This window comes from Hoplias malabaricus, chromosome 1 (genome assembly GCF_029633855.1).
Source record: "Hoplias malabaricus isolate fHopMal1 chromosome 1, fHopMal1.hap1, whole genome shotgun sequence".
NCBI lineage: Eukaryota > Metazoa > Chordata > Actinopteri > Characiformes > Erythrinidae > Hoplias > Hoplias malabaricus.
Window position 1 is genome coordinate 16,205,738 of NC_089800.1, and position 13,667 is coordinate 16,219,404.

General features: G+C 43.5%; 1 protein-coding gene across 5 annotated transcripts in view; it reads left to right on the plus strand.

Annotated features, from left to right (window-relative positions):
* Nucleotides 1-13,667, plus strand: part of neto1l (neuropilin (NRP) and tolloid (TLL)-like 1, like) — an 81,116-nt gene that overhangs the window by 47,577 nt on the left and 19,872 nt on the right. For all 5 annotated transcript variants that reach the window (XM_066647054.1, XM_066648807.1, XM_066647815.1 and 2 more), the window contains exons 5-6: nt 2,401-2,442; nt 2,627-2,754. In XM_066647054.1, coding sequence (XP_066503151.1) covers nt 2,401-2,442; nt 2,627-2,754 — 170 coding nt within the window. The remainder of the gene's footprint in view (nt 1-2,400; nt 2,443-2,626; nt 2,755-13,667) is intronic.

Genomic DNA, 13,667 nt, shown 5'->3' on the forward strand with positions numbered 1-13,667 from the left:
GAGATCCAGATTACACCTCAGTCCACAGAGGCAATGAGGTAAAGTGGAGGATCCTGAGGGAGGAGAGTGTTGGGGGAGTCATCATTTCTGAGAAGTCTCTACATTATACGGTGGAACATTGCTGTGACTGTTTGATGACAGACACTGCACAGCGGAACAGTTTAATCCTGTTGATTTCAGAGGGAGCAGTGTGTTAACAGTGGAGATTTCACTGTGGAAGTCTGAGGATTAGGAGTCGTTTGTGATTTCTGATTTGTGATTTATGATTTTTCAGAGAGAAGCTGAGTGTACAGATTCAGTTTGAAGAGCGAGAGAGTGAGAAGGAGAGAGCAAAAGAGCGAGAAAGAGAACGCGAGAGAGTGATTGTGAACAGACACGCTTCCATTTCCCCACTTTGCTCTGCTTTGATCACACATCTCATCTTCATAGTGCCACTGAACTGCATTCGATACAGCAAGTTCTGTCTCTCTCTCTCTCTCTCTCTCTCTCTCTCTCTCTCTCTCTGTCTCTCTGTCTCTCGCTCCAAGAATGAATGGAGTAAGGCTGCCCTAGTTAATGAATGAATGCAGTACGGTGGTCCTAGTGAATGGATGAATGAATGAATGAATGAATGAATGAATGAAATGCGGTCAGGCTGTTCTAGTAAAAGAGGGAGGGGTCCCAACAGAAATTAATTTAACATCTAAATATATATATATATATATATATATACATCACGCCGGTGTCATTAGAGCTGTTTAATCGAGGCAGTGACTTTGGTGAAGGTGCTTATGTACAGTCCTCCCCCTGCTGTGCACACATCTGTAATGCTGAAATGCTGGGATGTTGTGAGGCTGTGATGCAAGTATGAAGTGATTCTAGGGAGCAGTGATGCTGGGATGATGTGATGCTGGGATGCAGTGATGATGTGATGCTGGGATGCGGTGATGCTAGGGTGATGTGATGCTGTGATGTGATGATGCTGGGATGTTGTGATGATGGGATGTGGCGATGATGTGATGCTGAAATATGGTGATGCTGGGACAATGTGATGCTGCAATGCAGTGATGATGTGATGCTGGGATGGTGTGATGCTGGGATTTGGTGATGATGTGATGCTGGGATGCGGCGATGCTAGGGGGATGTGATGCTGTGATGTGATGATGCTGGGATGTTGTGATGCTGGGATGTGGCGATGATGTGATGCTGAAATATGGTGATGCTGGGATGCGGTGATGATGTGATGCTGAAATGTGGTGATGCTGTGATGCTAGGGTGATGTGATGATGCTGGGAGGAGGTGATGCTGGGATGCGGCGATGGTGTGATGCTGGGATGAGGTGATGCTGGGATGTGGTGATGCTGTGATGCTAGGGTGATGTGGTGATGCTGGGAGGAGGTGATGCTGGGATGCAGCGATGGTGTGATGCTGGGAGGAGGTGATGCTGGGATGCGGCGATGGTGTGATGCTGGGATGAGGTGATGCTGGGATGTGGTGATGCTGTGATGCTAGGGTGATGTGGTGATGCTGGGAGGAGGTGATGCTGGGATGCAGCGATGGTGTGATGCTGGGAGGAGGTGATGCTGGGATGCAGCGATGGTGTGATGCTGGGATGAGGTGATGCTGGGATGCGGCATCGCTGGGAGTGATTTCCTTATAGTGTGACTTATGTGTGTCAGTAGAAAGGGGATGTTTCTGATAAAGTGGCCAGTGGGTGTAAGCAGTGGCAGTGTTAGAGGAGGTGTAATGATGCTGGTGATTTTTCTCTCAGTGAGTTTAGCGGTCTATTACCATGTTTTTCCAGGAAGCTGTGTTGGTAGCAGCTGGAGGGAAACACTGGGCCACACAGGACACCCTCCTCCCCAACTCCCAAACCAATCTGCTACAGTGTGTGTGTGTGTGTGTGTGTGTGTGTGTGGTTGTATGTAGCACTTTACTGGGACTGTATCCCCTCAGGAAGATGAAAGCATGACCTTATGTGGTTGAAGGGGCATGTAGCTGCTCCCTTCGTATCCTACCCACCACAGCCACCCCTCCACATAAAAAAACCTGCGGCTTTTAATAGAAAAAGTAAATTAGGCCAAAGCCGGTCTCCTGACCCCTCTGTATTTGTCCACAGAAGCGCTAGAATGAGCCAGAACACAGGCAGTATGTGCCGTCATATCATATTTGCCAGAAATACAAATGAAAGGGAGAAGCTGCCAATTAAACATTATGAAAATGACTTCATGATAATTGGCAGCTGTTAGATTCCTATAATTCCTTGTTGGATTAGTTAAAGTAGCCAGATCTAGAGAACACTGCTCCATAGCCCAGTATGGGGGGGGGGTGTCTGATTGACCCATTTTTCATTTATGAAAGAAGCCTGCTTTTGTTGTTTGTTTGATTTCTGCACTAAAATGTGTTTTCTTCTCCTTTCAGATCCTGACTTTAAAGACATGGGTGTCCCCAAACCTCTGCCTTGTAAGTGTCCAGCGTTATCACTAATCACATTCACTCTCTCATAAACTCCTCAACACAGCGCTCTCTCTCTCTCTCTCTCTCCCTCTCTCTCTCCTTCTCTCTCTCTCTCTCTCTCTCTCTCTCTCTCTCTTTCTCTCTGCCACATTCTCCACTCTCACACTCTTTTCCCTGACCCCCTCTCTAGTTTGTGAGTTTGAAATGGGCGGGTCAGAAGGCATCATCGAGTCTCAACAAATCACCAAAGACGGAAAGGCGTCTGTGACGGAGGCGGTGGACTGTAAGTGGTTCATCAGAGGACCTCCTCGCTCCAAAGTGAGTCACTTGTTTTTTGTTTGTGCGCTTTTACAGCATCTAGTGGACATTCTTATTCGGACGGACTTAATAAATGAGTGAACTGTGGCCGTGCTACAGACGTGGTTTAATGGAGTATTTGATACCAGTGCAATGCGCAGATAAGACATGTTTATCGGTATGATCACGGTTAATAGAGTTCCCTAGTGTCAACCCAATCTATGCCTGCCACGTCTGTATCAGCGTCTGTATTTATGTCCCAATGCTTTGTTTTGAACCTAGAATACATCAGAGAATTTGGACTAAAAATGCATATAATAATATCTTGTGGACAGATTGTCATTAAATGTTTATGTAAAACATAGTGTACTGCAAATATTCATAACCTGTGAGAGAGAGAGAGGGTGTGTGGCGGGCTGCTCTGGGCTGGGGAAGGTCTGACAGAGAGTGTGTGGTTTATTTGGGGTCAGGAGTTGTTTTAATCTGCGCGCTGGTGCCAGGGGAGAGGTTTAGAGCTGATGAAGTGTCCAGACCTCCGGCTTTTTCGAGCACACTTTTGCTGGACCTTTTCTTCTTTTTCTAATCTCCTCCAGGGCGCTTCGGCTCTCAAATGGCTGTGTTTTTCTGCATCTGTTTTGAGTTTCCTCTGAGATTTTATTCCCGAAGACAGACGAGAAATTTAAGAGCACAATTCAGAAACAGTTAAAGAGCAGATCATGTAAGTCCAGTGATGCTAAGAAGGTTCAGTCCAGTACTTGGGTGGGAGGCCTCATCCTAGAAAGGCTTGGGTGGTGCTGGGAGTGGTCTGTGTGGATCCCAATGCCTGAGTGCAGTGACAGGGACACTGTACTGGATAAATGCAGCTGTCCTTTAGATGAGGTCCTCTGAGGTCAGTAATAAACCTGGGGCAGTCCAAGGAGCCTTAAGACCCTGACATCTGGCTAAATCTACCCCTGGGGTCACTCCTGATTGTCCCCACCTTCAATAAACCGGCTCAGTCCCACTCTCCCATCTCCCCTCTGCCTAATAGCTAGTGTGTGGTGAAGGGACCGGTGCAGATTAGCTTCTGGAGCATCATCCAGGAGGAGGCTGCACAGTGAAGGAGGTGGGGGTGACTCAGTAATGTCCCAGAGAGTGTTAAAAGGTCGATTCGTTTGTTGACTTCTTGATAAGGTAATGATTTAATTATGCTAGAATACTGAAAGGTTGGTGGAATTCCCCTTTAAACAAGCATCTACTAACCCTTAGGTGCTCCCAGCCACCAGTGAAGGCTGTAAAAACACTTTCCGACTCACAGTTCTTTGAAACAAGTGCAGAAACGTGTGGAAAGTATAGAATCTTAATGTTTGTTTGTTTTGACCATTGTTTTGACAGAAGTGTTAAAAGGAGAATGAAAGATATGAGAAAAGAGGGAGAAAATGTTTATGCGAACAGCGAGCCCTGTGCTGCCGTGCAGTGGGTGGCTGATAATATTTGGGGCTAATGTGATTTATTGCTTTGCCAATTGATTTCAGTGCTATCTGATGTCCTTGGAGAGAAGCAAATTAAAAGCATATGTCCTTGTCTCCCCCGGATGGATCCTTCTGACTGAGGCGTCCGGTTATTTTTTATCGTCTCAGAGTCCTGAGAGACGGCGCTGCAGTGACATGTTGTTGTTTATCATCTGGGTTTTTTTTGTTTTGTTTTTTGTCTCTGAATTAGCATACACTGTTTGCTAGACTGAATAAAAAATGACTGGGTTAATTCACTGACACTTTTGGTTTTCAGTTTACAATATTTAATTCATTCCTACAATGATTTAGTATTAACACGTTTAGTCCAGACACGCCATTCATTCATTCAGTCATTATCTGTAACCGATTTTCCAAATTCAGGGTCGCGGTGGGTCCGGCGTCTACCGAAATCCCTGGAATCGCAGGAACTCACCCAGTCTATTACAGGGTGCTAGTCAACTCAGTGCAGCAATGTGTTTCAATGCACAGAGCTCCATCCACAAATGCCTGTCAGTAGCAGTTGTTGCAGTTGAACAAGCTTCACAGAGAAATATTAAAATCACAAGCAGAAAAGAGGCACCACTTCATTATTTTTATATATTTACTTCTTAGAAATGTATTTTTATCACTGTTCTGCACTTTGGGGCATGTTTGGACAGACATTTCTTGGCCTCAGCTCAGATTTGGACTCTAAATTCTTGCTGTACATTGTAAAATGTATTGTTTCATTTGATTTAACTTGTCACTTTCACTTCATATTTAGAGATTTGAACCAAGTCTGCATTTTGTTCTACAGTTTCTCTTGTGATTAAATTGGATTTTTGACAACGTTCAGTGCAGCTTGTCCAAATCAGCAACAGCTGCTATGAGAAAATATTTGTGAGTGCCCTCCCCCCTTTATCTTAAACGCTGTGGTCTACCCTATTGATTCTTCACTGCCATTTAGTAGATTACATGACAGGCTGTTGGCCGCCGTATTAATACATTTAAATGGACTGTAAGTGATTGGACGGCCCAAAGCCTCTCACCGTGAGAGTTTAATTGTGTTTTGGAGCAGGGTTGCCACACGTAGCGCGTAATCCACGTTTTGGGTTGCCAGAGTTAATTCCCTAAATGGCTTTAGATCACTGTCGTGTTTTGGGTCTCACAGGAATGTTCACTTTAAATGCAGATGGTGATGGTACATCACTGCTGTAATCGCATCACACACACACCCACACACACACACATATTGACTCATATTTCCCCACCGATTAGAGCTATGAGACTTCAAACCTCAACAACACATCATGCAGCATCTTCATTTCATTTACAGACCTGAGAGTGGGTGATAGCTAAAGTCCTACTATTTAAAGGGGAGGTCAACCTTTATCAAATATTGTATAGTGATGAATTATTCACAGTGGTGGTGAATGGATCCAGATGTCCTCCGCTTATATTAACTGTAATGTGGCTCAGTGGAACTGTGTTCACTGGGGGATCCAGTAACTTTGGGAGGCGTTGGATTGGCGTTTATGATCCAGAGCTAATTATTCAACATACCTGACCTCACTGCTGCTCTCTTGAATGCCATAAAGCCCACACATCTTCTGCACTGACTTCTCAAATGAGTAGAAACTGTTATTGTACTAAACAGGGCCTAACACTCTATTTCCTTTCATTCCAGAAGAATGCTGAACCTTTGCCAAAAGATTTTGTTTAGTTAATCCTCTGCACGTACAGAAGAGCCATCCACTTCCATGATTCTGCCTTTAAATGAATATTCATAATGGGTGGAAATATGTTTGTTCTTAAACTATGCATTTAGTGCATAATGTCATCATTTCTGGCCTGAATCTGTTTTGCTGGTTAGACATTGTGTTTTAAATGAATATCCAAAAGAATTCATTTCAGATTAAAGGCACATTTCCTGGTAAACAGAACCAAAACTGAGTTCACAGACCAACAAGGAGCTCTCAAACGTGAATGGCTTTTATTCTTCGTCGTACAGAGACTCTCTCTGTGAACTGGCTGCAGCTTTAACCATCAGCTGGCGCCCAGTTTGAATTAGTCAGCACAGGGACGTGATCAGCACCTCAAACACACACACACATTCACACACTCCCACGACCCGAAAAAGAGATAAGACTCAGCCCTAAAGGTTGCTGCCTCCACGACACGCTCGCACTGATAATGTATGCCAAGGCAGTGGTGGAGAAAAGCTTACTAATTGAAAAACTGTAGCTGAGAAGGCTAATTAGAGTGTACTCAAGCAATCAAGCCTGAGTTGCAACTTAGGAAGAGCTTCCAATGATCCACAAGGGAACGGGCTGCACAATAGCGCTGGAATTAAAACAAACAGTTTGGGCAAAAAAAAAAAAAATCACATTTCAGCAATTTTCCTCCCTCTTTACCCTGAGTGCAGTCGATCAGCCAGGACATGTTTACTGTGTAATGTTCATTTAGACCTTTGTAGCTAAGAGGATAATGTAACTGATAGGAGTGTGCTTCAGTTCTCAGGTCATTACTCCAGGTAGCACTCGTGGAATACTTAAATTAGTATTAGAGTACAGTCAAACAACATTAATATTAAACAGGGCTGCAAAAGGCTGACGGGGTTGTTTTTAACATTATACTAAAATATTATTCATTCATTGTCAATAAGTAAGTACATTCTATTTAACCTTACTACAATAAAACAGTAGCTGTATCTGAAGTGGTTTACTCCTTCACTCATTCACTGAACCTGGTACTGACTGTTCGAACTCAGACAGCACTGACTCATTTCTCACTGTGATTTCTTAGTGCATGAAAATTAACATCAACATTACATAGTTATACAATATGTATCTTAAATTGATATCATCATATGACAGACGTAAATCAGTTTAACTGTGTTCGCCAGCTTCAAAAGCAGCATCGTCTTTACAGCTGTGTTGCTAAGGACGCAGTGTTGAGGATGTGTTGCTAAGGACGCAGTGCTGAGGATGTGTTGCTAAGGACTCAGTGCTGAGGATGTGTTGCTAAGGACACAGTGTTGAGGATGTGTTGCTAAGGACGCAGTGCTGAGGATGTGTTATTAAGGACGCAGTGTTGAGAATGTGTTGCTAAGGACGCAGAGTTGAGGATGTGTTGCTAAGGATGCACTGTTGAGGATGTGTTGCTAAGGACACAGTGTTGAGGATGTGTTACTAAGGACACAGTGTTGAGGATGTGTTGCTAAGGACGCTTGGCTGAGGATGTGTTGCTAAGTATGCAGTGCTGAGGATGTGTTGCTAAGGATGCAGTGCTGAGGATGTGTTTCTAAAGACACAGTGCTCAAGATACATTTCTAAGGATGCAGTGCTGAGGATGTGTTGCTAAGGATGCGGTGCTGAAAATGTGTTTCTAAAGACACAGTGCTCAAGATATATTTCTAAGGACGCAGTGCTGAGGATGTGTTGCTAAGGATGCAGTGTTGAGGATGTGTTGCTAAGGACGCAGTGCTGAGGACGCAGTGCTGAGGACGCAGTGCTGAGGATGTGTTACTAAGGACGCAGTGTTGAGGATGTGTTGCTAAGGGCGCAGTGTTGATGATGTGTTACTAAGGACACAGTGTTGAGGATGTGTTGCTAAGGACGCTTGGCTGAGGATGTGTTGCTAAGGACGCAGTGTTGAGGATGTGTTACTAAGGACACAGTGTTGAGGATGTGTTGCTAAGGACGCTTGGCTGAGGATGTGTTGCTAAGGACGCAGTGCTGAGAATGTGTTGATAAGGACACAGTACTGAGGATGTGTTACTAAGGACGCAGTGTTGAGGATGTGTTGCTAAGGACGCAGTGTTGAGGATGTGTTGCTAAGGACGCGGTGTTGAGGATGCGTTGCTAAGGACGCTTGGCTGAGGATGTGTTGCTAAGGATGCAGTGCTGAGGATGTGTTGCTAAGGATGCGGTGCTGAGGATGTGTTGCTAAGAAAGCAGTGCTAAGGATGTGTTGCTAAGTATGCGGTGCTGAGGATGTGTTGCTAAGGATGTAGTGTTGAGGATGTGTTGCTAAGGATGCAGTGCTGAGGACGCAGTGCTGAGGATGTGTTACTAAGGACGCAGTGTTGAGGATGTGTTGCTAAGGACGCAGTGTTGAGGATGTGTTACTAAGGACACAGTGTTGAGGATGTGTTGCTAAGGACGCTTGGCTGAGGATGTGTTGCTAAGGACGCAGTGCTGAGGATGTGTTGCTAAGGACGCAGTACTGAAGATGTGTTACAAAGACGCAGTGTTGAGGATGTGTTGCTAAGGATGTAGTGTTGAGGATGTGTTGCTAAGGACGCGGTGTTGAGGATGCGTTGCTAAGGATGTGTTGCTAAGGATGCAGTGCTGAGGATTTGTTGCTAAGGATGCGGTGCTGAGGATGTGTTGCTAAGAAAGCAGTGCTAAGGATGTGTTGCTAAGTATGCAGTGCTGAGGATGTGTTGATAAGGACGCAGTGTTGAGGATGCGTTTCTAAGGATGGAGTGCTGAGGATGTGTTGCTAAGGACGCGGTGCTGAAAATGTGTTGCTAAGGACGCGGTGCTGAGGATGTGTGGCTAAGAACACAGTGCTGAGGATGTGTGGCTAAGAACACAGTGCTGAGGATGTGTTGCTAAGGATGCAGTGCTGAGGATGTGTTGCTAAGGATGCAGGGCTGAGGATGTGTTGCTAAGGACGCAGTGCTGAGGATGTGTTGCTAAGGATGCAGTGCTGAGGATGTGTTTCTAAAGACACAGTGCTCAAGATATATTTCTATGGATGCGGTGCTGAGGATGTGTTGCTAAGAACACAGTGCTGAGGAAATGTTGCTAAGGACACGGTGCTGAGGATTGAGAGTGCAGCAGTACTGTGGTTGTGTCACTAACTGGCCAATATAATGCGAACATAGCATCATGTAATAATGTGATCATGTAATAAATTTCATTTGAAACAAGAAAAAAAGGTAAATACATGTATAATATGTTTATTTTATTGGATACACTGAGTAGATTTAAGATGATTCCCCTTGTGGAGATGGTATTTTTTGCTGTGATAAATGAGTGGATGTGTAGAGAGCGGACAGAGAGTGGAGAGAAGGGTTTTAGGTTTGAAATCCCTCTGGACCTCTTTGGCCTCGGGGACTGTGTGAGGACAGGATTAGGGTTTTTCAGAGTGAGATTATGGGATGGTTATGTCATGGCATTTACAGCCTGTTGGAACCACTCTCATCCTTAAGAAAAGACCACTGGCTTTTCCTTTCTTTTTTAAGCTCAAGCTGCCCATAACGTCTTCTTTCTTCCCTCAGTCTTTCTTGAAATTCAGGATTCAACTAAAAATGTAATAGATTTAATAGATAAAATAAAAAATATATAAAGTGTAAATCTCCATATTGATATATTTTCCAAAATAGGGAAAATAATCCTTAAATATAGTCAAATTTATTGGAAATATATAAGTCATCTTGGAGATTTACTATTGTTCCATTCCTTGTTAAACTTTTGCACAATGTGTTATTATTATATAAAAATGGAAAACAGGGATAGAGGAATTTTCTAGCATCAGGGATTTGAATGTAAAACATTAACAAAATAATAATAATAAACAAGTGCGGCATGGTGGCACAGCAGGTGTCGCAGTCACACAGCTCCAGGGCCTGGAGGTTGTGGGTTCGATTCCCGCTCCGGGTGACTGTCTGTGAGGAGTGTGGTCTGTTCTCCCTGTGTCCGCGTGGGTTTCCTCCGGGTGCTCCGGTTTCCTCGCACAGTCCAAAAACACACGTTGGTAGGTGGATTGATGACTCAAAAGTGTCAGTAGGTGTGAATGTGTGAGTAAATATGGCTGTGTGTTTCCCTGTGAAGGACTGGCGCCCCCTCCAGGGTGTGTTCCTGCCTTGCGCCCAGTGATTCCTAGTGAGGGCTCTGGACCCACCGCGACCCTGAACTGGATAAGGGTTACAGATAATGAATGAATGAATAATAATAATAATAATTATAATAAACAAATATATAATTAAAAATTTAGAACAATAAAATAGTGCTCAAAATGAAATACATAGGTATTATTAAAATGTATTTAAATATGAACAGATTTGGTTTCACTTGAATTCATCTTATACTTTTGTGTACAATAATTATATTCATCATAAACACACTCACAAAGATCAGAATATCATTGTTCAGATGATTTATAGGTTTACTTTGACACTTCACCTCTTTGAACATGATGTTTCTGCTGTTATTTTAGCTCAAGGCAGTAAGTTATAATCAGTAAGTTATAATCAGCGTCATCCACCATGTAATTATTATCCCCTCGGTGATGGAAAAGTGAAAAGCTCCAGCTCATTCTACAGGTGCATTTATTATAACGATTATGAATAAGTCAAAACACCAAGGTGTAGAGCACCAGGATCATCCACAAATTGACACAAATATACAGAATATTCCCAGTTGTTCTCATTTGTGTATAATTCAGACACTGAGATTTTAACAAAGTGATGGAGTCTGGGCTTCAGAGAGGGTTTAAATCTTTACACAGGTAAATGTACAGATACAGAGCAGCTGCCTGCACATAGACCTACACAAAACAGCTGCCTGAGTTGACGTAGATCTACCACACTAGTTTGCAGGTTAATGTCTATGTGCTGCTTGGCCACAGTCTGGTCCCAGTCCAGCTGGTGAACTCTTATGTTTCTGTGTCACAGACATTTCGTTAAGAACCAGAATTGTGTTCCGCTTTGAAAATGACAGAGAATATTTCCCCTTTTCAACCACAATCACCAACAAACTCCACCAGTCTAAAGAGTTTACTCTGAAGTGATGGTGGCTAAATAGTGGGGAATCTGAAAAACTCGTGATTACACGGTGAACTGAAACGTGTTTACATCTGTAGATGAAATAATACCATGAGTGTAATATAACCCGAAGTCTATTTTCCAGTGTGTTTGACTTCATTACACTGTGTGAATCATAACTAGTTTCATGCAAATTACTAATTAATTTCAGGTGCAGATCCTCAGCCTTAAGCACAGATCCTCCACCACACGCTTATGAAAATGAAGGAATATGGTTTTTCTGCTCAGCTGGAGCATGGGAAATCTTCATAAGCTCTGCCTTAAAAAGAACATTTAATCCTGGGCTTGTGGATGCATCTCGGCCTGTTGTTTGTAGCTTTGGGGTTATGAGAGGTGAGGGATTATAGTTGAGACTATCGTCCCCCATGCTCAAATATACATGCAAATATAAAAACATAATTTATTAAATAAAGAGTTTTAACAAACATTAGTTACTACCTTCACCCTTTTCTTTAGCCGCAAGGGACAGAGCTCACATTGGAACTAAACTGTAGGGGGCGCTGTGGGTTCAGACTATTCTGTACTGCACTGACACAGAAGGGATTGTGGGTTTCAGTCTGCATTGGTGGCATTTTAGAACCCAATGGATGTTATCGTAGGTGTCAGTGTGCGGTTCCTAAATTGGGAGCTTGTGTCTGATTGGCTCTACTGGACATTAAGGGAGGAGTCTCCTCAGATTCTCCTGCGCTGTTTCTACCGTCAGAACCATTCTGACTGACCACTGCTGAGGTTGTTTGAATAAATGCCTTACTTCCAGTCTTCCAGGGTTTCGTCCAGCCCCCAATATTTCATCACGGCATCACATGGCCATCAGTGGAAACGATGAAAACTACAGAATGAGGTGCAGCGTAACCATAGCAACCTAAAACCCATATATCAATAATGCAATTTTAGTTTTTAGTTCCTTATAATGCTATTTACGCGATTTGAGTTATAACAACCGTGCAGTAAGAGTAGATCTGCACTATTTATAGAAGTGCCCAGTTGAAAGTGCTGCTATGTTTTTGTTCTCTTGGCGCGTCCAGATCGTCCCGAAGTGTCAAACGTGGATAATTAGCCGTGGGCATCTCCGAATCTCATTATACTTCATCTCCCTGGGGCCGCCTGGGCATTCCACACGTCGTTTGTTCTGTTTGAGAGTGTCAGAGCCACTGATGGTAGAGGCCTGCAGGAACACTGGAACACCGGAACTCCTCCAGATCGTTAGTAATGTTGACGGCGAGTGGGTGTGCTGCATCTCTAGGACAAACCCAGCGACGTGGAGCCAGAGCAGCTTTCACTTTCTCACCATTCTGCTGTGAGAGGACAGACTCTCTCGTACATTGACCCTTTCCCTGTCCACTTTATTGGAAACCTCTGTTATATTTCCTAATGATCCTAAACAGATTGAATTTATAAAACAATTTATAGAATGTAGTAGTGACCAGAAGAGAATTTTGTTTATGATAAATGGTTTATTGGGTGAATACATACTCACTGTCCACGTTATTAAGAACCTTGAACCTTGTAATCCTGTTTATATAAACCTTTTTAATATTATTAATATTAACATTAATATTATGAAAACATTTCTTGTTCAACTGATGTTCACATTAATGTGTGAATATGGAGCCCACCAACACACACACCAGCCAATCAGTTTAGTGTGTGCTGCCTAAGTCAGAAAACATGGGATAAAACGAGACGTTCTGATTCTGCTCCGCTTCTGATGTCAAGTGCAGAGACTTTAGATTTGCGCCGCCCCCTCGTCTGGGTCTGTCCAATCACAACACTGGACCCGCGTTTATGTGAAAGACCAAAGATGAGGTTAAACGCAACAAAACATACACAAAGAGCGCTGAGAAATAAGAGCACTGAGTAAAAACTGAAGAAAAAGAACTGAGCTTCTGCTCCTCGCTCCTCACTGCTGTGCGCTCGGGGTCAGGGTGAACAGCGAGTGGCTCATTATCATTTAAAGGAACAGGTGCTGAAAGCGTGCGTTCTGAACAGGGCTGTTTACACAGGGGGAGAACACTGCTGTGGGGTTTGTGGGGTTTTGTCAGTGGTGGTGAATGGAACCAGACAGAATGCATTCCATGACATGGCTTTGAATACATCGCTGATGTTTCAGAGTCTTATGAGACTGACATGAGAAGACATTCTTTTAGTTGTATCATGTTTTGTCTTCCTCATCTTTCCACGTTAAAAATGCGTAGGTTCACTGGTGGACCTAATACTACGGTATGAACCTGACAGAGATCGTCTAACAAGATTACAACTAGGTTTAACGGCTTAATTTGATTCTAATCAGATACTTATCAGTTACATTGGCTTCAAAGCATCTGAGGTGTTTAAGAAACTGTGTAAATGTAATTTCTTCCCCAACCATTCTTTTACGAGAGAGAAGAATAGACGCTCCCTTCTCCTAGTGCGTTCTCAGAGGCTGAGACAGACGCTGATCGGAGACGGAAGCATTGATCTGGATCTGCTTTGTTTTGTCTGTTCTGGCTGAGCGTCTGAGGAGAGAGACGGGTTTATTGACAGCGTCTCATTATGGAGACATCAGTCACAGTAATGCAGCGGAGATGAAAGAGCTCAGAGACTTTGATACGATCCTGGAGCTGCTGATGAAACATAACCCTGTAAAT